This window comes from Morus notabilis, unplaced genomic scaffold (genome assembly GCF_000414095.1).
Source record: "Morus notabilis unplaced genomic scaffold, ASM41409v2 Scaffold630, whole genome shotgun sequence".
NCBI lineage: Eukaryota > Viridiplantae > Streptophyta > Magnoliopsida > Rosales > Moraceae > Morus > Morus notabilis.
The window spans coordinates 381,046-406,846 of record NW_010365305.1 but is presented as its reverse complement, the minus strand read 5'-3'; the positions used below and the strand labels follow the sequence as shown (position 1 = coordinate 406,846).

General features: G+C 38.7%; 1 protein-coding gene across 1 annotated transcript; it reads left to right on the top strand.

Annotated features, from left to right (window-relative positions):
* Positions 1-6,268: 6,268 nt before the first annotated feature.
* Positions 6,269-9,599, top strand: LOC21404087 (putative pentatricopeptide repeat-containing protein At1g19290). Its single transcript, XM_010107745.2, has one exon. It carries the CDS (start codon positions 6,491-6,493, stop codon positions 9,254-9,256), a length of 2,766 nt encoding a protein of 921 aa, XP_010106047.1. The 5' UTR covers positions 6,269-6,490; the 3' UTR covers positions 9,257-9,599.
* The last annotated feature ends 16,202 nt before the right edge of the window (positions 9,600-25,801 follow it).

The following is a 25,801-nucleotide window of genomic DNA, read 5'->3' as shown; positions in this document are numbered from 1 at the left end:
GAACTTGTTTTTTGTTTTTTAGTTTGATGAACAAACAAACAAACAAAAAAAGGCAATCTACTACTTTCACTACAACAGTGGTCCCAACACAACGAAAAGTCGAAAATGGAGTATAATAAAATAATTAAAAAAAAACATTTATCCACAATAACTTCGTGGTTACGCCGATCCACGCGGGAAAGAACAAGAATAATTAGTAAACTATATTAAGTCTAGAATGTTGTTAATTAGTCTCTGTTGATTATCTAAGCACTGGTCGCCAAAACACTAGACCAGACCGAGTAATATATTTCGCCTCCACCAAGAATTGGTCAATTCTATGGTTATAAAGCGACAAAGCTAAGCAGCTCCGAAGTATAGGTTTGTTATTGGACCATCGTGTTTGATAAAAATATATTTCGCTTTTGTTCCTACTTCTACGTCCGGAATGAATAGAATTGTAAGGATCACTTAAGCCAGAAAGAAAAGTAAGGACTATAGAGGAAATCGTTATACTATACAATAGTATTCTTTTTTTTTTTTTTTTTTTTTTGCTTTGAATATACAATAGTCTACTCACATAAAAAACAAGTATTTCCGAGGAACATAATTGGTCATTTGGCATATATAGGCCCGTTTAGTTCGCTGATTCGAGTTTTTAATTCGAGTTGAGATGTGACTTTATGTGAGAGCTTTTTACTGTAGTAAAAAAGTTAGATGTGACTGTTTTTGAGAGCTTTTTACTGTAGCAAAACTCGAATTCTAAACTCGAATCGGTGAAGTGAACGGTATCTTTGTAGAGCACTTTGCTTTGCGGCTTCCCTGTTAACTTTTTTTTTCCCTCCCCATTGTTTATCATTTCTTTTGGAATGGATTTCTTTATTTAATTCCGTTTCCTCTATTCTTGCCTTTCTTATAATGTCGTTTATGTTATGAAAATTAAGAAAATACAAAATTAAAAAGAAAATCTTTAGAGAGAGAAATTAGAAAGAGAGTTTCATTAATTTTGTGATGATATACAAAATGAAGAGATTTAGTGCTTATTTATAAGAAAGTTTTCAGTACTATTCACAGTTACTATTTATACAGTACTTACTATTTGCACAGTAACTTTCTGATTTGCACAGTAACCTTCTGATTTACACAATAACTTTGACTAACTTGTACAATAACTTAACTAAATTGGACATCTACTATTCATAACCGTTTATATATTATTCATACATTGTTGTCAATTTTGGTATGATGTGTTTGTAATTTTTTGAGTACAAGAATAATTAATGAAGAAAAAAATCAGAAATACTATTTAAGATGATAAAAAATATAATTTATGTCACTTTACTCAAAAATAAGTAATTTTTATTTAATTAATAAAAAGAAGATAAAATGCTATAATAATATTCAATTATTTAGAATCACATAAATTATAAACTTTTATAGAAGCACATCAATGATTAGACTATGTACTTTTCTCAATAATGAAATCTTTTTACGTCATGAACGGATCGAGCCTTTAATTTTTGTTCTGTGATGATGATTTTAAACATTGGAGAGTTTAAACTACAGGTGCATATACTGGTGATACTAAAACAATACTACTATTCCATTAAATATGTACTAATTCTCAATATGTTAATATTTGTGTGGAAAATTTTAAAAGTAAGCGACTGGTCGTCCCTCTAAAAAACGACAACAAAGTTTTATTCAGGCGACAAAATATATAGCATATGTTATGAAAACTAAGAAGAAAACTTTAGAGAGAAACTAGAGAGAATGAGAATTTTATTAATTTTGTGAAAGTATATAAAATGAAGAGTTATATTTATAAGAAAATTTCGGCACTATTCACAATTATATTTACACAGTACTTACTATTTATTGACTGACATAGTAACTTTGACTGACTTGCATGGTAACTTTGACTTGCATACCTTCACAAGATTAATGAAACTCTCTCTCTCTAGTTTCTTTCTCTAAATTCTCTATCTCTCTAGTACCTCCACATGTGAACAAGCTTTTCTTTCTCTACATAGAAAGTAGAGTAGGTTTTCTCTAGCATTTCATCATCTATGATATTTACTCCACAAATTTCAGTTGCGAAACAATTCTAAACATGGCAGAGTTGTAGTCGTTGACTTTCTTAAAATCCTAGAAACATAAATTGTTCCACTCATTGCGAGTGGCAGCTGCTCCACCATGCTGTGGCTATGGAGGTAGGGGTTGCCGCCACTGGAAAAGCGCAGAAACCGGGGTTGGGAGTACGACTTCTTTCTGGTGGTCATATCTTTCCTTTAGATTCTTCCAAAGAACAAGTGGATCTTTAACTGTGAGATATTTCCATTTTAAACCTTCATCAAGATGATTACGAAGGAAAATCAAAACTTGCGCCTTTTCTTGTGGTGACTTGGAATTATTTTCTTTAATTGTATCGGTTAAACCTATTGACTCTAGATGCATTTCTACATCTATGATGCAAGACATATAATTATTTCCCGTGATGTTGAGTGCAACGAACTTAAATTTAGTAAGATTTGACATGGTGATAACTATAATAGAATATCGATATGATAAGAATCACAGTATTATTATTACAATAGAGAGTACAATTAAAATTATATGTTAATCATAATAGTAATAAATAAAATGAGAAATATTACAAGCATGAGTATTGTAAGGAAAAACTGATATTTGTATGGAGAATGATCTCCAATAAAAAGAGCAAAAGTATAGAAAACTGCTACTAAAATAACAAACATCATCACTATATTCTCCATATCGTGAATAAGAATAGTGAAGAGAAGATGAGAAGTGAAAGATAAAAAATTAAGATGGGAGAAGAGAAGATGAGAAGTGAATTGTATGGGTTAAGAAAAACCACATTTTATAGAGTAAAAACTAGCCGTTTATAGCTGTTAATAGTGGTGTAAAAATCCATTATATTACCGTTAGAAGTGGAAGAAAAATTACAATTGTATACCTCAAACGATGTAGAAAAATAGACAGATGAGAATAGTAATATGCATGCAGAAAGTGCAATGAGATATTATTACATGCAGACCTGCAGACGGCATAGTCGTCCAATTATGAGAATACAAACACGCCAAACTACTAAGTAACCCTTTCGAATGGTGTATGATGATAAAATTATAAAAATTATAATACGTTTGTGACATAACCCTCCTTTGTATGAATATAAAATAATAGAGTATATTGACATATATTTCACTTGAATTAATAAGGGTAGAAACTTGTAGTAGGACTAGGGCTAGGACCTACTTTCTTTGACTTTAAGGTTGATGCTTGTAATTGGATCAGAATCTCCTTTCTTTAAATTAATGAATGTAGACAATCGCAGTAGGAATAGAACGTTCGTACTGATAACGTGTTATGAAAAATAAGAAAATGCAAAACTAAGAAGAAAACTTTAGAGAGAGAAACTAGAGAGAGAGAATTTCATTAATTTTGTGAATGTATACAAAATGAAGAGCCTTAAAGCTTTATTTATAGAAAAATTTTCAGCACTATTCACGGTTACTATTTGCACAGTAAAATTCTGACGTGAACAGTAACGTTGACTGACTTACATAGTAACTTTAACTAAAGTGGACAGCTACTATTCATAACAACATATACTATGTAGGTCATTTTTCATTTAAATGACAGTTTGCTGAACTAATAATGACGACATTTCATTCCAAATGGCTTAATAATTTTCTAATAATTTTTAGAAAAAAGAGACAAATACTCTTTTAGAGTGCATAAATCTAGATTTTTATCTCTTATTTTTAATTAATATTTTTTCAGTCAAAATTATTATATTAGTCGAAAAGGTATTATCAAGAGTTTAAGACTCATGCACTCTTAGGTAAGTTCACAATTCTCTCATAATTTTTTTACATAAAAAAGATACATTGTTTTTGTGTGACTCATAAACAACTTGCCGTTTTACCACTGAAATGTCAAAAATAACTTAAAGGTAACATGTCGTCTCTCGAGAAAAGAACGACAACAAAAAATATCGCTTTGTAATGGGAACGATACCAAGCTTTTTTTTTTTTGCTGAATAACAACATCAAGCTATTAAACATAACAATGTGTCATTTTTAAGATGAATATTAACGCTTCGTCTGTAAAAAATTACATCACACGTCGTCTTTCGACCTAGAGGTGTCAAATGGGCTGGACGGTCCGACCCAACCCAGCCTGTAACAATAAGGATTCAACAGGCCCGATACGGTACTGTTACGGGTCGTGTCGGCCAGGCCCGTTTGACAGGCTAGGGCTGGGCCGCGACTTCTCAGCCCGCGGCCTAGGCCCGGCCCTAGCCATTGAAGCTCGCGACCTGGCCCACTCCTAGTTCGGCCCAAACCCTGATTCGGCCCAGCCCACACACAATTTGGCCCACGAGGAAGCCCGCTAGAAGCCCGCGAGAAAGCCCGCCTTAGCCCGCGAACCTTATGACCGTTGGGCCCGGGAAGGGCACAATCTGAAAATGTGCCCAAACATTGCCTATGGGAAGGGTGCAATAAAATTAGATATTTATGCGTCACGGCACATTATGTTGATGATGAATGGGTTTTACAAAAGAGAATAATATGTTTTCGTTTATGTCCATTTTCTCATAACGCAAATGCTATTTTTGAACAATAATGGAAATTTTCAGGTTTTATGGAATAGAAGATAAAATTTTAACTATTACTTTTGATAATGCATCAGCTAACACGACTGTAATTAACATGTTTAAATGTAGTTTGAAACCAGCGTTTGGTGGTGAAATTTTTCATCAACAATATGCATGTCACATAATAAATTTAGTAGTACAAGCAGGAATTAAACATATTTCCTCTAATCTAACAAATGTTAGAGAATCTTTATCCTTTATATCTAGTTCTGGAGCTTGGCTTCAAGAATTATGACAATATTGCAGGAGTAGCCAGATGCACCTAAGAAAGTTTCCAACTGATGTGAGACAAGGTGGAACTCCACCTACTTAATGTTGAAGACAACACTTACGCATGAATAGCTCATCACAACGTATGTCAACAGTAATAACGATCAAATTTTAATTTTCAATACATATTGGAGTATTGGTGAGTACTTTTTAAAATTTTTAGAAGTGTTTTACAATGCTACTGAATTACTTTCTGAAGTTTATTATCTTACTTCACATTTAGCTTTGCATTAACTTTTTAATATTTCAGAAACATTTTCTTATTATAAGGATATTGAACTTTTTGGAACTATAGTTAAGCTAATAGAAGCTAAATTTAAAAATTATTGGTCCGGTTGTCCTATGTTATATGCATTAACAACTATTTTAGATCCTAGATGTGGAGTAGAATCTTTAATGATTGCTACAGCATAAAATTTGGGTATTGATATGCAACTAACTATTACTGATGCTAGGAAAATGTTAGAAAAAGAATTTGGTTTGTAATAAGCAAAATACAGAACATGTCAAAAAGAACAAGGAACTTCGACATCAACTAGCAGTTCGGGGCCTAAAGGCTCATCGTGGAGCTTCTTGAAGAAGAAAGAGAAAATGTCAAGATCGTCATCAATACAAACGACTATCGAACTGGTAAAATATTTTGAATCAAATTTTATAATCGATGACAATAAACTAGACATCTTACAGTGGTGGACGAGCAAGACCGATCATTTTCCAACACTGTTCATAATAGCACACGACATTTTGACAACTCCAGTGTCAACGGTAGCATCAGAGCAAGCATTTAGTGCAAGCAACTGAATTCTTGACGAGAAGAGAAGCAGAATGTATCCAGATATCTTAGAGGGGCTAATGTGCGTCAAATACTGGGAATATACTAGAAGACGAAAATAACAATATGCGGATGATTCAATTCAAGAATATTTTTTTAACTTAGACATAACATAATCTTCTGGAAATACTTATGTTTTGTAATTTACTTATCCTAAAATACTGCACTCTTTTTTTCTTTGCTAAGTTTTCATCATGATCTCCCAACGGGTTTTATTTAGCAAGATTTTTAACGAGACAATTAATTATATATGTATTCGTATTATCTCAATTTAATAAAATGACACATTTTAAGGACATATAATATATATTTTTTTAATTAAATATTAAAAAAAATTAAAAAGGTATGCCCGTGAAGGGTTTGGGCCCGGACCCAACCCTGGCCCTTATGAACTAAGGCTGAGGGCCAGTTCCTGGCACGGCCCAGGCCCTCCACGGGCCTGGATTAGAAAGGCCGTGCCGTGACAACTCTATTTCGACCTAGCTCCAAGCATCCATTTCCAAACCTTCCCGGCAAAGTAATCGAAGAGAGAAACATATTCATTACTCTAATCAATAATCTCTCCACTCTCTCACAAGTTCATAGTGTTTCTTCACAGCCTCGAAAATCATCTTACACAAATTATGCAAATTCATGGCCAACAATGGTGAATCCTTGATGACGATGATGATACAGAACCCAACGCGGACAACTCCATTCTCTCTTCGCACAAATCCTACCTCCACCAAATGCTCGGCAACTTCCGAAAAACTTGCGTTCCTCACATCTTGCTCTGGCCACGCAGATCACTGCACGTGTCCCGTCCCCTCCAATGGAAGCTCCGGGATGAGTACAAGCTGACCCGACCCGAATTGGTCGACCGGATCTCCCGCCTCCTCGTTCTCCAACGCTTCAACGCCATTGACGAGCTCTCCTTCCAGTTCTCTGATGAACTCCTGGATTCCGTTCTGCGAAAGCTGAAGCTAAACCCCAATGCCTGCCTAGGGTTTTTTCGATTGGCCTCGAAGCGGCAAAATTTCAGACCTAATTTAAAGTCTTACTGCGTAATTGTTCATATATTGTCTAGAGCTCGGATGTACGATGAGACCAGAGCGCATTTGAAGGAATTGGTAAGTCTCTGTAGGAATAATTACTCGGCTTTTACTATTTGGAATGAGCTTGTTAGGGTTTATGAAGAGTTCTCTTTTTCCCCAACCGTTTTCGATATGATTCTGAAGGCTTATGCTGAGAAAGGCCTGACAAAGTATGCATTGCATGTGTTTGATAATATGGGAAAGTGTGGTCGGGTTCCGAGTTTGCGGTCTTGTAATTCTTTGTTGAGTAATTTGGTAAAGAATGGTGAACATCATGTTGCAGTGCTTGTTTATGGTCAGGTCATTAGGCTTGGTATTGATCCTGACGCGTTCACTTGTGCTATAATGGTAAACGCCTATTGTAAGCAAGGTAGAGTTGGCAGAGCCGTGGAATTTGTCAAAGAAATGGAAACATCAGGTTTTGAAACTAATTCGGTGACTTACAATAGCTTGGTTGATGGGTATGTTAGTTTGGGAGATGTGGAAGGAGCGGAAGGAGTGTTGAAGTTGATGTCTGAGAAGGGAATTTCGAGAAGTGTGGTCAGTTATACCCTTTTGATTAAGGGTTACTGCAAGAAACGTGGGATGGAGGAAGCGGAGAAAGTGTTTTTGAGAATGAAAGAGGATGAATCCGTTGTTGTGGATGAGCAAACTTATGGCGCGTTGTTAGATGGCTATTGTCAAGCTGGTAGAATAGATGATGCTATTAGGATTGGAGATGAGATGTTGCACCTAGGCTTGAAGATGAATGTTTTCATATGCAATTCTCTGATCAATGGGTATTGTAAACTTGGTCAATTTCATGAAGCAGAAAGAGGGTTGGTGCGCATGCAAGATTGGGGTCTAAAACCGGATTCATATAGTTATAATACTCTGGTGCATGGATACTGTAAGGAGGGTCAAACGAGCTCGGCTTTCAAGATTTGTGATAAGATGCTTCGAGAAGGAATTGATCCGAATGTTGTAACTTATAATACTCTTCTCAAGGGTTTATGTCATTCAGGTGCTTTCAATGATGCTTTGTGTCTTTGGGAGCTAATGATGAAACGAGGTGTGACTCCTGATGAGATTGGATATTGTATTCTGCTTGATGGGTTATTCAAAATGAAAGATTTTGGCAGTGCGATTAGGCTATGGAATGATATTTTAGCCCAAGGTTTCACTAAGAGCAGGTTTCTTTTCAATACAATGATAAATGGACTATGCAAGATGGGACAAATAGTTGAAGCAGAGAACGTTTTCAACAAGATGAAGGAGCTTGGATGTGCACCTGATGAAATTACTTATCGAACCCTGAGTGATGGGTATTGTAAATTTGGAAATGTTATAGAAGCTTTCACAGTAAAAGAATTGATGGAAAGGGAAGCAATATCTCCTTCCATTCAAATGTATAATTCTCTTATAACTGGAGTCTTTAGATCTAGGAAATTAAGTAGAGTGATGGACCTTTTTGCTGAGATGCAGACTAGGGGACTATCCCCTGATATTGTCACTTATGGAGCCCTTATTGCTGGTTGGTGCAATGAAGGGATGTTGAGTAAAGCTTTCAATGCGTATTTTGAGATGATTGGTAAAGGGTTAGCTCCTAATGTAGCTATTCATAGCAAAATTACCAGTACTCTCTACAGATTTGGTAGGAATGATGAAGGAAGTCTACTATTACATAAGTTAGTAGATTTTGAAAATTTTCCAGAATGTGGATTTTCCTTCCAGCCATGTAAAGCTGGCATTACAAATAAAGAAATTCAGAGAATTGCAGATTTTCTTGGTGAAAGTGCCAAAAGTGCATCTTTGCCCACCAACATTGTGTACAACATAGCTATTCTCGGACTCTGCAAGTCTGGGAAGGTTTCTGATGCAAGAAAGTTTCTATCTGCCTTGTTGCTTCGAGATTTTTCTCCAGATAATTATACTTACTGTACCCTAATTCATGCCACCGCAACTGCAGGTGACTTGAATGAGGCTTTCAGTTTACGAGATGAGATGCTGAATAGGGGTCTTGTTCCCAACATTGCTGTATATAACGCCCTTATAAATGGTTTGTGTAAGTCAGGAAATCTTGAAAGAGCGGAGAGGCTTTTCTATAAACTTCATCTTAAGGGTTTAGCTCCTAATGTTGTGACCTATAATATTTTGATGGATGCGTACTGCAAGACCGGTAATGTTCAGGAAGCTTTTAAGTTGAAAGACAAAATGATCAAAGAAGGAATCGCTCCATCTGTTATTAACTACTCCGCCTTGTTCAATGGCCTCGGCAAGCAAGGTAATATGGAAGAAGCATTGAAGCTTTTTATTCTCATGATCAAGACAGGAGCCGAGGCAAACCTTGGGAAATACTCAAATTTGATTCAACATTATCTTAATCATGGGAATAGCATGGTGCATAACGGGTCTTCCCTAATCGCTGTTTCTGCCTCATGAAAAGTATATCCATTCAAGTCGTACAGCTTATTTATATGCCTGAAATCGTTGTTGATGGATCATCAAAGGAGTAACAGTTTTAGGATGTTGAAATGATCTCGAGTGTCATTGGGGACTTTCTTGTTGGTTAAGCATACTCTAATTTTGGGAGCTCTGACCTTTACAAAAAGGGAGACCCTTTTGTGTTTCGGCGCTTCATGAGAGACCCAGATTCTTGTTTTGAGCAGTCCTCAACACTTGCTCAACTGCGGACTCAACTATTACTCCGACATGTGGGGACGTAGAGCACTTGCATTTTCATGTGCTCACCAGCTTGTAAAGCATGCATAGATTTCTGTGGATACCAACCTGGAGACTGCTAGCTTTCCTTCTTTATCTTTCGCTGGATGATAATTTGTTAACGCGCTTTCGCCAGGTTAAACATTTTTTTGTATACTTAAAAAGTATAGTGCAATGAAAAGCTAAGATAAATTATTATGCATAACAATAACTTTTAGTCGATTATTATTAACCTCCAATTCAATTTCTCAAAATAAATAAGGTTTAGGTACCTTTTTATTATTATAGTACACTGCTTTTCTATATATTTTTTTTAATAGCCATGAATTTGGGTCATGTGGCTTATTCGTTTGTACTTAACTGGATTATAGCTTTTCCCTTGCCTTTTCTATTTAATATGTCTATTTTACAAATATGTTTAGCTGAGCCAATAATTCCCTCTTTTTTCCAGGTAAAAAAGAAAGAAAAATGCTCTGCTTGGACTGACATCAAATGATGGTCATTTGGTCACTTCTATATCAAAAAAAAGTCACTTAAGCATCTGACCCTCGAGAATCTTCCATGAATTAATGGAAATTTTTTCGATATCGAAAATAAATTGTGATTATTTCTATACTTATCTAATTTAATTGCACGTGCTGTTGTATTAAATCATGTTATTTATACATCTAAATATCGATTTGTCTAACACAATACCCTCCCACCAAGAAGGGGACCTCTTGTTTTTTATGCCTTCTCTGAAAGTTGTGAAGTCGCCTTCACGACCTATCTTTGCTTTCTGACGACTCGAAAAACGACGGTAAATCCAACCGCGGAAAACAAAAAAAAAATTGAACATAAACTACAGCAACCGTATGTATGAAAACAGAGATTGGAAGGAAAAGTCCGTTTTATCTAATAGACGTAGGATTGCAGCTAATCCACTTCAAAAGACAAATTGACCTGAAGAAAACCATACCTGAGCTAACTGGAACACAACGTAGAAGTATGGCTATCTCCATTTAGGAAAAAAAAAAAAAAAAAAAAAAAAAAAAAAAAGGAAATGTCGTAAAAAGAGCAATGTTATTTTCAAATGAGGCACTGAAGATGCCAACCAATATGTATTTTTTTAATCGTTTGAAAAATGCAATATTTATATGCTGATTAGCTCTTTTTAATCGGATGTTACTTTTTATTGTTGGCAACAAAACAATTCTTACAAGTTATCTCTCTGTGACTATAACGGGTTTAGAAATAAAACTTGCTTAGTTTGTGAAAAGAGTGAGCATGCATTTTACTCGATTAGTGAACATCGTGGTTTCACTTTCACCTCAATGAGAAAGGTATTATGTATTGTCGCTCGATTGATGTGAAAGAACCTGCGGATTTTTATGTTAGATGTGGACAATTAGTCTGAATTTCTGTGCAAAACGTGTATCGAAAGAGAACTATGATTTAAAAAGATAAAAATTGCCAATAAAATGGCACTAGTTATTTCAATGAATCGTGATTTGGAGAGAAAAAAATGAGAAAACTACTAGAATACCCTTTCTTTTTTTAAGGGTAAGGATGAAAAATTTTATTTTGACAAAACAGATTCATTCCATCACATTTTAAATACTTCAAATCGTATTAGGAATACTCCTAATTGAACTCCCCACTAATGAAAATTATTTTTTCTCACAATAAAATTAGTGAACAATTAATGAGCTATACAAGTTATGGATGATGAATCTACTTTGTCGCTTCTGTAACAGTTAAGACAACGCATATTTTGTAATAAAAAGTACGGATGATATACCGTGCAATTACTTCAAAAATAAGATTGAAAAAGAAGGGATGCCAAACACTGTTGATAGTGTGAATATAGGACTCGTGAGTGATGAATTTTATTAATTGCTTAAGATGAAGAATATTACGTATAAGTCAAAAAGAATATTAAATTCTAATAAAAGCAAAGAATGATAGTGTTTTCTTTCTCTTGTTTTTGTTTATTTATTTTTATTTTTTTAAGGCTACTTGTAAACGACCTTGTTAAGTTGTTTAAAAATAATTCCGGAGGAATGTGTGAAAGAGGGTGTTAAGTTCGGTATGATCAATTTATAATCTATTTAACCAAAACGTTGAACTCGATTGCAAAATTCTAGAAAGATTTATTTGTTTTCTATTTTTGGATTATTTTGGGTTTAAAACACCATCAAAGTCAATTGGATTATGCCTATGCAATCAGATATTGAAGACAATACGTTAATTACCATGAGATAAACAAATGTGCATAGGAAGTATAGAGAAGAAATGAATTACAATCAAAATTTTCCTTTCTTTTTTTGGTGTTTTTTGCGCAATATATTAAAAGACAAAATTGGGATTTTTTTTTTTTTTTTGTGGTTTTTTTTGCAAAATATTAAAAAAGAAAAATGGGGTTTTTTTTTTTTTTTTGTGGTTTTTTTTGCAAAATATTAAAAAAGAAAAATGGGGTTTTTTTTTTTTTTTTGTGGTTTTTTTTGCAAAATATTAAAAAAGAAAAATGGGGTTTTTTTTTTTTTTTTGAAAGGAGAATAGCCTATAAATTCTAGAGGAATTATAATTAAGGGACAGAATCTAATAAGTAATAATAGCAAGAGGTTTATTCTATAAAAAAAAATAATAATAATAATAGCAAGAGGTTGCAAAAACATAATATAATATACCTTTGATCAACCGCGTAATTTGCCGACTTCTGCCGGAAGTCGGTAGATTCCTCGCAGTTTAGAAAGATTATTAGGAAAATAAATATTAGTTTATGAGAGCATTAAAGATTTGTTTTTTTGAAAAAACAAAAAACAAAGTTGTGAAAGTGGGACCCACTTGTGTACCGTGCATAATCCGGTTCGTATGTCCGTACAATAATTTATCGCATTAGGACTAGGAGGCTTCAAAAGAGAGGGTCAGTCAAATGGACATCCGCGTTTCATTCATTAAAATCCCCATCAGTCGTCAGCATGACCTCGATATTTTCAATTTCCCATCGCGCTTCTTCCTAGCTATTTCTTACGCTACCGACACTGGATTTTTATTTCGGGTCTTTTTCATTTTTTAATTTGTTGACTTCGAAAATTTTGGATTTTTCTTAGATTTTTATTTTTAACATAAACAAAGAAAATTCTTACAGCTTATTGTTTGAATAAAACAGATTTCGCTAAAAATGAAAAATCTTCCAGGTTGTCATTTGAATGGGCATCTATTTGACGTAATGAACAATAGTTGGCCATGATAAGTGATTTACAATATGTCTCTTATAGAAAGAAGGGGTATCATAACCACCTTTTTATTTGTTTAAATATAATTTCAAATATGGTTTGCCAATTGCCATATAGACAAGAACCGGGTATCAAATAATCTTTTGTGGGTTCTAGATATATTCACATAACGTCTAAATATAGACATAGTCACAATTATATAAAAATATTAAGTCATCTTATATTATTTAGAATCCGAAAAAACTACAGAAAGAAAATGAAGGAAAGAAAATTCTGGAAATTTATTTGTTTTCTTCACTGCTATTTCCAAGAAGAAATTTATTTCACCCAAGTCTTTTAGAGCAAACTTCTCATTCAAACCTTCAATTAGACTTTGAATAGCCGTGGAACAGTTTCTTATAATTAGGATATCATCAACATACACTAAAATGAAAGTGGTATGTTGTGATGTTATCTTAACAAATAGGTACTAGTCTGATTTTGATGAAGCAAACTCAAACCTGATTAAGGCTTAATACAATTTTTCAAACCAGGTTCTTGGTGCTTGTTTAAGCCCGTAAAAGGACTTATGAAGTCTACATACCAAATGAGGCTGTTAAGGATCAATAAAACTAGCAGGCTGCTCCATGTACACTTCCTCTTGCAAGTCACCATTCAAGAATACATTGTTGACATCCAACTGCCTTATACACCATCCTTTACTGAAAGCAATAGTAAGAACTAATCGGATTGTAGTTGGTTTGACTACTGGACTGAAAGTCTCAGTAAAATCACAACCAGCCACTTGATGAAAGCCTTTTACAACAAGTCGAGCCTTGTACTTCTGGATTGTGCCATCTGGATTCTTTTTTATCCTGAATACCCATTTACACCCTATTACTTTTCTTCTTGCAGGCAATTGAACAAGGGACCAAGTGTGATTCCTCATTAATGCTAAATATTCATTAGTCATTGCTTGCTTCCAATTATCTTGTTGCAAAGCTTCTTCAACAGTACTAGGCTCCTGAACAGTTACCAAGAACACCTTTAGTTTACGGATGCCATCTTTGCCTCTGGTCTGCATCAGGTGAGTATCTCCTACTTGAAGTCTTTACTACCGAGCTGTGAGAATAGGTTGTGAGCTATGCACAATAGGAACAGCAGAGACATTAGTAGGTTCAACACATAAATCAGTTGTATTAATCACACCAGATGAAGCTAAAGAAGGGTTAGTTTATGGTGGAACTGGAGGAAATAAAGTCTCATTGATAGTGTTAGGCCTCTGGTGAGAAAACTGTATGTGAGAAGGGCTAAGAAAGGAAACGGGGTGGGCCCAGAGCTAAATGAAGTGGGCCCAGAGTTAAATGAAGTGGGCCGACCGATGGAGGGAGGAAGCCCACCTGGGGAACAGGGAATAGACGGTTAGTGCCCGAGGGATATTAGGGGAGTCTGGAGGCAGGAGGAGGGATCGTGAATTCTGTGCATGAGCTGCTGCCTGGGAGTTTGGGGATTACTCAAAAATCTACCATTATCTTATTTCCTGCATTATGTATTTTCTTCTTCTTTCTTCGTTAAGTCCAGGGCCTTCCTAGAACCTTGAGTTGTAATAATCCATTACAAGCAATAAAAATATGTTGAGTTGGATCCAGAAATATCAATTTGTTAACAGATTCTTAGCTAAACTCCTAGAATCCTAACATTTGGTATCAGAGCCGCCGATCCATGGCTCATATTTCACCGATAGTGAGTAACCTAGGTCGTGTCTCCAGCTTGGAAGGAAGCCTCAAGTCGATTAGAGAAACCATACAGTTGATGGGGGCGATCGTGGACCACGTACCTCAGCTGCAGGAGGATGTCTTATCCTTAGGAACCTAGATTGGCGATGTTCAAGGAGCCCTCCACCGACTAGAGACCTTGATCGGTCACCGATTGGAGGCCTAACAACCAGTAGCCCTGCGACAGGAACATGGACGAGACCAGGACCAACAGGGGCTGGCTGAATCACCAAACAGGGGCCGTGGAAGGATGGACCATCGGGGAAGACGTCTCGAGCTTCCGATCTTCCAAAGAGAAAACCCGTATGGCTGCGTATTCTGGGCGGAGCGCTATTTCACCATCAATGGCATCGAGGAGGATGAAAAGGTTCTAGCGGCCTCGGTATGCATGGAAGGCAGGGCTCTCGGCTGGTTTCAGTGGTTGGATTCACAAGATTTGTTCACCAACTGGCGAGATTTGAAGGCAGCGATTCTCCACCGATTCAGCCGCGCGAAGGACGGTGACCCGACAGAGCGGCTGATGGCGCTACGGCATGACAGCTCGGTGATGAAGTTTCACAACCGATTTGAAGCTCTGGCTGCATCCATACGAGGTATTCCTGAACCAATATTTAGGAGGGCTTTTCTTAATAGGCTTCGTGAGGATGTAAGAGCCGAGGTTAAGTTACATCGGCCCATTAACCTCCAAGAGGCGATGGATCTAGCCTAACAAATTGAGGAACGGAACAAGGCTATAGAGAGGCTTCAGAAAGGGAGACTGGGCCGAGGATGGAAGTCGGATGGGTTGGAGAAGGATTTTGGCATTAATGATCGAGCTTATTCTCCATTAGGGTTTTCTGGGAACTCCCTTCAGTCCAACCAGGGGAAGGAGCAGAACCCTTCCCAAAAGACTCGGGGGTGGCCACCGCAGGCCACGAGATTGTCTGAGAGATGAGGGGCAGGCTTCAAGCACCTTACTGAGAATGAGATCCAACGGCGGAAAGCTAAGGGGCTATGTTTTTGGTGTGATGAGAAATTCGATCCGGGTCACCAATGTAAGAATCGGTAATTGTAGGTGCTATTGCTGGCGGAGGAGGAAGAAGAATGAGTCGAGGAGTTGGTGGAGGAGGAGGAGCCTACAACCGAAGAGATAGAGGGTGTGGCGGGTCTTACACTAAACTCTCTTATGGGGATTTCATCCTCCAATACCATGAAGCTGGTGGACACACTGGGGAGCCGAGAGGTAGTGGTGTTAGTGGACAGCGGAGCCTCCCATAATTTTTTATCAAAGAAAATCGTGAGGGAGATGCGGGTTCCCTTGACAGACACGGGAGGTTATAGCATACAGGTAGGAAATGGTGCCTGTTTTCATCAGCAAGGAGTGTGTAAGGGGGTGGAACTGAGAACCAGGGGTACAAAGTTACTGTAGACTTTTTCCCGTTTGAGTTAGGGTGCGCTGAGGTGGTACTTTGGGTGTCTTGGCTGCGAACGTGAGGGAAATAAAGGCTGATTGGGGGAATTTCATGATGAAGTTCAAAACGGAAGAAGGATGGACCTGCCTGAATGGGGACCCGTCCCTGAGCCTTGAACCAGTAAGCCTCTGCACCCTTACTCGTAAGTTCCATAGAGAAATGGTTGGGGCTTTGCTATAAATTTAATCGCTAGAATGAGAGGATGGGGACAATTCAAGGGATAGTGAGCATGACTCCGTTCAAGGGGTCTTGGCTCGATTCCCTGAGGTGTTCAAGATACTTGAGGGGCTGCCACCTACGCAAGGAAGGGATCACAATATCACCCTTAAACCGGGAGTAGAATCGCCTAACATCAGGCCGTACCGATATCCATAAGCACATAAGAGTGAGATTGAGAAGCTTGTCGCTAAAATGTTGTCCTCGGGAATTATTCGGCCAAGTAGTAGCCCTTTTTCAAGCCCGGTTCTATTAGTCAGGAAAAAAGACGGGAGTTGGCACTTTTGTGTCAATTACCGAGCTCTCAACCAGCTCACGGTACTGAACAAGTTCCCAAACCCTATCATCAATAAGCTACTGGATGAATTACATGGGGCAGCCGTGTTTTCAAAGTTAGACTTAAGGGCCGGATACCACCAAATCCGGGTTAGGGAGTTTGATGTGGAGAAAATTGCATTTCGCACGCACGAAGGGCACTATGAATTTCTGGTCATGCCATTTGGCCTGACTAACGCTCCGGCCACATTCTAGGCCCTCATGAACAAGGTATTTCAGCCATACTTGGGCCGGTTCATTTTGGTTTTTTTAACGATATTCTGATCTATAGCCGAACGTGGGAAGACCATCGTGAGCATCTTACCACAGTCTTGGAGGTTTTGAGGAGGGAACAGTTGTTTGCCAACCGTAAGAAGTGTTCATTCGGGCAGCAACGGTTGGAATACTTAGGACATGTAATCTCAGCAGCCGGGGTAGCAGCTGATCCGGCTAAGGTGGAAGCTATATTGTCGTGGCCCACACCAAAGAATGCCCGCGGGGTTTGGGGATTTCTTGGGTTGGCAGGTTATTACCGAAGATTCATTCAAAATTTTGGGCATTTGGCACGACCATTGACCGACCTACTCAAACGAGGGGAGTTCAAATGGACTGAGGATGCCACCGCCACTTTCGAGGCACTCTAGCAAGCAATGACTACCCTCCCCGTTTTGGCAATGCCAGATTTTGCCATGCCATTTGTGGTAGAAACGAACGCTTCGGGCACTGGCCTAGGGGCGGTGCTGATGCAACAGGGCAGGCCTATTGCCTATTTCAGTAAGGCACTATCGGGCACCACACAATTGCGTTCAGTGTATGAATGCGAACTCATGGCAGTGGTCTTGGCGGTACATAAATGACACCATTATTTACTCAGGAGACACTTCGTGGTGCGAACCAATCTGCAAAGCCTGCGGTTCCAAATGGACCTGCGACTTTTACCCCCGAAGCACCTTCGTTGGGCCATTAAGTTGTTCGGATATGACTTTGAGTTGCAATACAAGCAAGGGGCATCGAATCAGGTAGCGGATGCCTTGTCCCAGTGCGAGGAAGACACAGGGGTGGGTTTAGCCGCATTGTCCGTGCCCCAATTCCTGAATTGGGATGAGATTCGGTAGGACCAGCGTCTTGATAGGGACTGTGCGGCATTGATCAGAAAGTTGGAACACGGTGACAGGGTGGCACCTGGATTTTCACTACACCAAGGCCTGTTATGCTATCGCGGTAGGGTAGTGTTACCGTAACATTCCCCTTGGATAGGTCGGATGCTTCATGAGTTTCACGACTCAACCTTAGGTGGACATTCCGGGTTCCTACACACTTATAAGCGAGTGGCTAGTAACCTATTTTGGTGAGGAATGAAACGGGACATACGCCAGTACGTCGCTGACTGCCCCATTTGCCAACGTTCCAAGTCAGACGCGTTGGTCCCTGCAGGCCTGCTACAGCCGCTGTCGATTCTAGAGAGGATATGGGAAGATATTTCCATGGACTTCGTATGTGGTTTACCACGGTCATAGGGGGTTGATACCATCTTGGTCATCATGGATAGGCTGTCCAAATATGCCCATTTCCTACCTTTGTCTCACCCATTCACAGCCAAGAAAGTGGCTGAGCTATTTATGCGTGAGGTGGTGCGGCTCCATGGTATCCCAGCCTCTATTGTTACTGAACGAGATCCGCTTTTCATGAGCCTTTTCTGGCGCGAACTATTCTGTATGCAGGGCACAAAATTGAGCCGCAGTTCGGCTTATCACCCCGATTTGGATGGGCAGACCGAGGTCATAAACAGGTGCCTAGAAGTGTATCTCCGTTGTTTCGCGAGTGACACGCCTCGTTTGTGGTCGCAATACTTGCTGTGGGCTGAATTTTGGTTCAACACCAATTTTAATGCGTCTACCACGTACTATCCCTTTCAGGTGGTCTACGGCCGCGATCCTCCCATAATTCACCAGTTTCAGGACTCCCCTTCAGCCGTGGAAGATGTCAACTAGCAGCTCCAGCAACGGAATGAGCTCTTAGATGTCCTAAAAGGCATCTCGTGGGGGCACAACAACGTATGAAGAAGTTTACCGATGTGCATTGCAAGGAACTCTCCTTTGGTCCTGGGGACCGAGTCCTTCTCAAACTCAGGCCTTATCGCCTCAAATCTTTGGCAAGGAAGCCAAATGAGAAGCTAGCCCCTCAGTTTTATGGACCTCTTGAGGTTTTGGAGAAGATCGGAGAGGTTGCCTATCGCCTCTCGCTACCGGCGGATGCGAGGATACCTCTTGGGTGCATTTGGAATTGGTTCCAAAATGATTTTATTTTCTGTATGAAAATAGAAATGCAAAACGTTTTCATTTTCATTTTGGAATTATTTCTTAAATGTGTTTGGTAGTTTTATTTAGAGATTGATTTCAGTTTTAAAAAAAACTGAAACTGCGTTTGGTGGTTTACTTTTTAAAAACATGTAATAATATTTAAAATAATAATATATTAAATAAATAATATTATTAAATATATTAAATAATAATTTATTAAATAATAATATATTAAATAAATATATTAAATAATAATATATTAAATAAACATCTTTATATATACATAAAAACAGGAAGAATCGGTGGGGGGAGTTGAAGAAGGGCGGCGGCGGCGGGGGAGGGGACAGTCGGACAAGAGTAGGGGTGGCGGTGCAGTCGCGCAAGAATGGAGGTTGGAGGGCGGCGCCGTCGTACGGGAAGAAGAGTTGGGGGGGGGCCTTTGTCTGCGGCATGGGGCCGTCGGCCCCGGAGATGACGAGAATCGACGAGATGTGCTCCTTCATCTCCCGCATCTCTTTCTCTCTCTCTCTCTCTTTCTCACGCCATCCTTCATCTCCTTTAGTTGGTGTTGATGGTGGTGTTCACGTGGGTGTAGTGACGGCGGCGGTGTCCGACGACCTTCAGTCGATGTTGATGTCGGAGTGAGGGAGGGGGGTGCAGTCGGGGGTGGTGGGCAGTGGAGAAGAGAGAGAAGAAAAAAAAATGAAAACCGTTTTCAGAATAAGAAAACAAAAACGAGAAAACAACTTTTTTTCGTTTTCAGTTTTTCACAAAAAGACAAAAATGTTTTTGTTTTTGTTTTTTGAAAAGTTTTGCGCCAAACGCGTTTTTAGATTGTGTTTTCATTTTTTAGCTTCAAAAAACGTGAAAAATGAAAATGAAAACAAAAACAAACAGGGCCCTTGTTTTTCACGTATCCCAGCTTAAGCCATTCAGGGGCATGGATGCGACATGTCAGCCTCTTCTGCCTCAACTTCCGGATGAGCTGGAACTACAAGTCGAGCCTTGGAAAGTCGTCAAGGGTCGGTGGTCACCCTTAGGTGGGAAGCGTGTGGCTGAAATTTTGGTGCAGTGGAAGGGCTTGTAGGATTGGGAGGCCACATGGGAGCTCTTGGACGTGTTTCAGGCGCAGTTCCCTGACTTCAACCTTGGGGACAAGGTCGTCTTCGGGGGGGAGTGATGTTAGGCCTCTGGTGAGGAAAGTGTATGTGAGAAGGGCCAAGAAAGGAAAGGGGTGGGCCCAGAGTTAAATGAAGTGGGCCGACCGATGGAGGGAGGAAGCCCACCTGGGGAATAGGGAATAAACGGTTAGTGCCCGAGGGATATTAGGGGAGTCTGGAGGCAGGATGAGGGACTGTGAATTCTATGCATGAGCTGTTGCCTAGGAGTTTAGGGATTACTCAAAAATCCACCATTATCTTATTTCTTGCATTATGTATTTTCTTCTTCTTTCTTCGTTAAGTCCAGGGCCTTCTTAGAGCCTTAAGTTGTAATAATCCATTTCGGGCAATAAAAATATGTTGAGTTGGATCCAGAAACATCAATTTGTTGACAGATTCTTAGCTAAACTCTTAGGATCCTAACAGATAGAGTCTAAGAAAGAGGAGACTAGAGGAATATTGGCCATTGGACCAGAGGAATGAGGAGTAATGTGATTACACGAGATAGATGTTTGAGAAAAAGGAATAGAATTTTCATTAAAATTTACATCATGAGAAATAAAGATTCCACCATTTAGGTCAAGACATTTGTAGCCTTTATAGTTAAGACTATAGGCAAGAAAAGTACATTATGTGGACCGAAAAGCTAAAATGAATATAAAATCTGTTTATATGGCTTTGATCTTATAATCTAGTTGGAGTTCTACTTGATTTTTGAAATTGATAAAGGTTTGAAGAACGTCTGATTTGTTCCTAAGAAGAAAAAGCCAAGTAAATCTTGAAAAGGCATCTATAAAATGAATATAAAATCTGTAACCACTAAAAGACACAAGAAAAGGACCCCACAGGTCAGAGTGCATAAGTTGCAAAGGTTCTGTGTAAACAATTTCAGAAAGTGGAAAAGGAAACTTGTGAATTTTTCCCAAACAACAGGCAGAACAAAAAGAATTTCATTTATTGATATGAGAAATGTTACAAAGGGAAAGGATACTCTTTACAACTTTTTCATAGGGGTGTCCTAACCTATTATGCCAATGTGTATACAAAGAAGAAGAATCTATAGAAGTATTACTAGTACAAGCTAAGACCAAAGAAGAAAAATCAGATAAGCTTGAGCTAGGCGAAAATGAATGAGCCTGTCACTGTTTATTGAGTGCGATTTGAGAAGTGTCAAACATGTAAAGTCCATCTTTAAGTGTCTCTTCCAGCAAAATTACCTTGGAAATTTGATCCTTGCCAAAACAAGAGTTAGAATGAAACTCAAAGAAAACATGATTATCACGAGCAAATTTAGAAACACTAAGTAAATTTTTGGTGATCTCAGGAACATGTAACAACTATTTTAAAGAAAAACACTTGGAAGCTTCATAAGGTGAAACAAACACAGACTGACCAACATGTTTAATTGCTAATCCATTACCATTGCCCATGTGAACTTTGTCTGGTCCAAAGAAATCAACTTTTGACATCAGGTTTGCAACATCTGCAGTAACATGGTTGGTGGCCCCAGAGTCAGGGTACCAGTTACTGTCATAAACTGTTTCTGGTGTGCCCAGCATGGCCCCTATCTGTGCAACATTGGCCCAAGAAGGCTGAGAAAAGTGACCAGAAGTTTGATGTTGTTGCTGAGAATGTGATGGTCCAGTAAAGCTTGAGTCAAATCTTTAGTAGCATTGAACCACAACATTCCCAAACCGTCCACAAAGTTGACACTGAAGTTTACTTTGACCTCTGCCACCTGAGCGTTCTCTGTTAAGAGTTAAAAGAAGGGAAACCTCCTCTGTCACCAGAAAAGTGAGAATTGAAAACTCTAACACCACTTCGGCTAGAGAAATTGAAACCATAACTCATATTACTGGAACCTCCTGGATTTTGATTGTTGGATCCTTAATCTAATGTTGGGCTTATATGTTAATAATTATGTGTTGCGGGCTGTCATATAAGGTTAAACCCAATTAAAAGTGATCTACTAAGGTTTGGGTATTTTGGGTTTTAATGTATCTAATAGGGAAGTTATTAATAAATGGCAGTTATGGTCCCCAGATCACACGTAACATTTCATTCCTTCTAACATCTCATCATCAGAAAGAGTACAGAGAGAAAGTTAAAGGGTTCTCTAGGAAAACATGTTGATCTGGAAGACAAACTGCACGACTCTAGAGAGAAATCAAGCAATATGGATTCAGGTACGCTTCCGCTTACAGATTTATTAATTCTTGATGATCTAACATGAATGTTCTTGGCTTTTGGGTGATGGTTTTCACCAAATCATTGATTTCTAACAAGTGGTATCATAGCCTTTTCATGTTGAATCATTGAGATTACAGATAAATTTTTGTTCTACGGTTGTTGGATTTGAGAACAATTTGGACGATTTCTTACGGTTACAGAACCTTTTTAGACAACTTGGGAATTTGGGTTCATTAAACCCAATCAACGGTTTAGCCGACGGCAGCCTCTGCCGCCGCCGGCTCTGTGGGTAAAACGTAGCCTTTGGCCGCGTCGGCAAGGTATAGCCGCGGCAGGACAAGAAAGCGGGACCATGGCTGCCGCATAAGGAATAAAAAAAAAGGTTTTTCTGGATATTAAGCCGGCAGCCGCCCTTGCTGCCACCGACGTTTGGGTATTCCGGCGCAGTTGTTGGGCTGCGTTGGAGAAGATGAACCTCAGCCGTCTGGCCGAGGTTTCCGTAACTGGTGACTGTTTGGCCGCCAGTTCACCTAGCGGTCAAACAGACCCCTGGGGTTTGAGATGCACCGGCCCAATGGAGCCCATGACATGAGGCTAGGCTGTGGGCTTAGCCCAAAGCCATTTATAAAAAAAAAAGGCCTTCAGGACTTTAGAACTGGACCTGTGACCCGAAATAAGGCAACTGGGCTGGTTTAGGACTCGGGTTGGGTTTACCCGACCCGGTACAACCCCTACCTGGTCAAACTTTGACCATTGACTGACTGGTCAAACTTGACCGTTGACTTTGACCGGTGTTGACTTTGACCGTTGACTCTGACCAAATTTTTTTGTCATTTTTGTGCAATTTTAAATGCAGATATAGGTATGGTTATATATTTTTTTTTTGAGATGAATTAATTAAAGCAACATATCGCCAAAGTGACCTCTCTTGTGAAAATTAATTTGTTTTGGAATATAAACAGTTATGTATATGTAACTTATGTAAATATTGATCGGCCTAAAGGAAGGTCAATATTTAACAGAATTGCATGTACACCTGTGGTAATAAACGCGTGATGATTATTCAGTTTTACATGTGAACAATAAATCAGCCCAAAGGAAGATTTATTGGTTGGCTTGTTCTTATTATCAGTGTTTGATTACTACACCAAGATATCACTTACAAGTTAATATTTTGCCCAAAGATGAAATGTTAATGGAGTGTCCAGTATCTTGAGATGGGGTTTACCTTTATTTGAATTTAATTTTTGTTTTAAGACTTATGTGAGCTTGTTTTGTTTGTTTGTTTGTTGTTCTATGTTTAGCTATGACTCCTGCTAATATTACTGCCAACATCAACTCTATTCCTATGTTAAATGGCTCTAACTTTAAGTCATGGCAAGAGAACCTCCTAATAGTTCTCAGAGTCATGGATCTCGACCTTGCATTAAGGGTTGATTTTCCTCCACCTATTACGGATAAGAGTACATATGATGAAAAAAGGGATATGGAAAGGTGGGAGAAATCAAATCGCATGTGTATGATGATCATGAAGAAGGCCATTCTGGAAGCATTCATGGGCACAATGTCTAATAAGATCACAACGGCTAAGGAATTCATTGCAGACATTGAAAAGAGGTTTGTCAAGAACAAAAAGGCTGAAATAGGTACGCTCTTGACAAGTCTAGTTTCAATGAGGTATAGGGGCAAAGGCAATATCAGGGAGTACATCCTAGAGATGTCTCATCTTGCTTCAAAGTTGAAAGCACTTTAGCTTAAACTCTTTGAGGACTTGCTGGTGCATCTGGTTTTGATATCCCTTCCAGCACAGTTTAACGAGTTTAAGGTGAGCTACAACTGTCAGAAAGAGACTTGGTCTCTGAATGAGCTCATATCACACTGTGTTCAAGAAGAGGAAAGGCTGAAGCAAGATAAGGCAGAAAGTGCTCACATGGCCTCAACCTCTAAGGACAAGGACAAGGGAAAGAAAAGGAAGAAGGAAGCTGCAGATACAACACCTCAGAAGAAACAACAAAAGAAACTGGTTGAACCGAAAGGTACGGGTTGTTACTTCTGTGGAGTTGAAGGGCATAAGAAGAAGCATTCCACCAAATCACGCATGACATGCTAAGAAAAGTATGCTTCTTAATTTGGTTTATTTTGAGGTTAATTTAACTTCGATACCTAGACACGCGTGGTGGATAAATCCTGGTGCAACAACTTACTTTAGTGTGTCTATACAGGGTTGCCTGAGTTTCCGAAAGCCAAGTAATGGTGAAAGATACATCTATGTGGGTGATGGCAAGACGGTTCAAGTTGAAGCAATAGGAAAATTTAGATTATTATTAAAGACTGGATTTTATTTGGATATTGATGAGACATTTATTATACCGCCTTTTAGACAGAATTTGATTTTTATTTCTGCTTTGGACAAATCTGGTTATTCTTGTTCATTTGGGAATGGAAAATAATTGTTTCATGATTGAAAATTGGTTGGTTCCGGTTCTTTGTCAGGTTATGATAATCTTTATTTAATTGACACAATTACTTCATTTAATGAATCCCTGTAATAAAGTACACGAGGTATAAAGAGAAAATTAACCAGTGAGAATTCATCTGCGTTATGGTACAAGAGATTAGGTCATATCTCCAGACGGGGAATAGAGAGACTTGTGTCAGACGAAATTCTAGACCCCTTAGATTTTACAAATTTTGATGTTTGTGTTAACTGTATCAAGGGCAAACAAACCAATAAAAGGATATTTGAAGCCAACAGGACTTTGGACGTCTTAGAACTTATACATACGGACATTTGTGGGCCATTTTCTACGGTTACTTGGAATGGTCAACAATATTTTATAACGTTCATAAACGATTTTTCTAGATATGGCTACATATATCTAATTCATGAAAAGTCCCAGTCGCTAGATGTGTTCAAAAATTATAAGGCTGAAGTTGAGAACCAACTCAGTAAAAGAATCAAAAGTGTCAGATCTGACCATGGTGGTGAATACTATGGTAGATATAACGGTTCAGGTGAACAACGTCCAAGATTGTTTGCTAAGTTCCTAGAGGAATGCGGTATCGTTCTACAGTACATTATGCCGGGTTCGCCCACTATGAATAGTGTTGCTGAAAGATGAAACATTACACTTAAAGACATGGTGAGGAGTATGATTTGTCATTCAACCTTACCAGAATCACTCTGGGGAGAAGCGCTTAAGACTGTAGCATATATCCTTAACTAAAGCTACTGCCAAACCCCCTTACCAGCTTTGGACTGGCAAGAAGCCTAGTTCAAAGTACTTGCATGTTTATGGATGTCCAGTTGAGGCAAGGCCTTATAGGCCTAATAAAAAGAAACTGGACTCAAGGACGATGAGTTGCTATTTTATTGGATACTCTGAAAGATCCAGGGGGTACAAGTTTTATGATCCCACGACTAAGTCAATTTTTGAGTCGGGAAATGCTTGGTTCTTTGAGGATGTCGAGTTTAGGGGGGGAGATACATTTAGGGACTTTGTCTTCGAAGAGGAATATGTTGATATTCCCACATGTGCTATTGGCATTGATCAGGATCTCATTTCTGACCTTGTTCAAGACACAACAGATCAAGATAATGTCAGAGAACCTCCCATACAAGAAGTTGTTCCAAAAGAACAAACTCTACCACCTCAAGAACC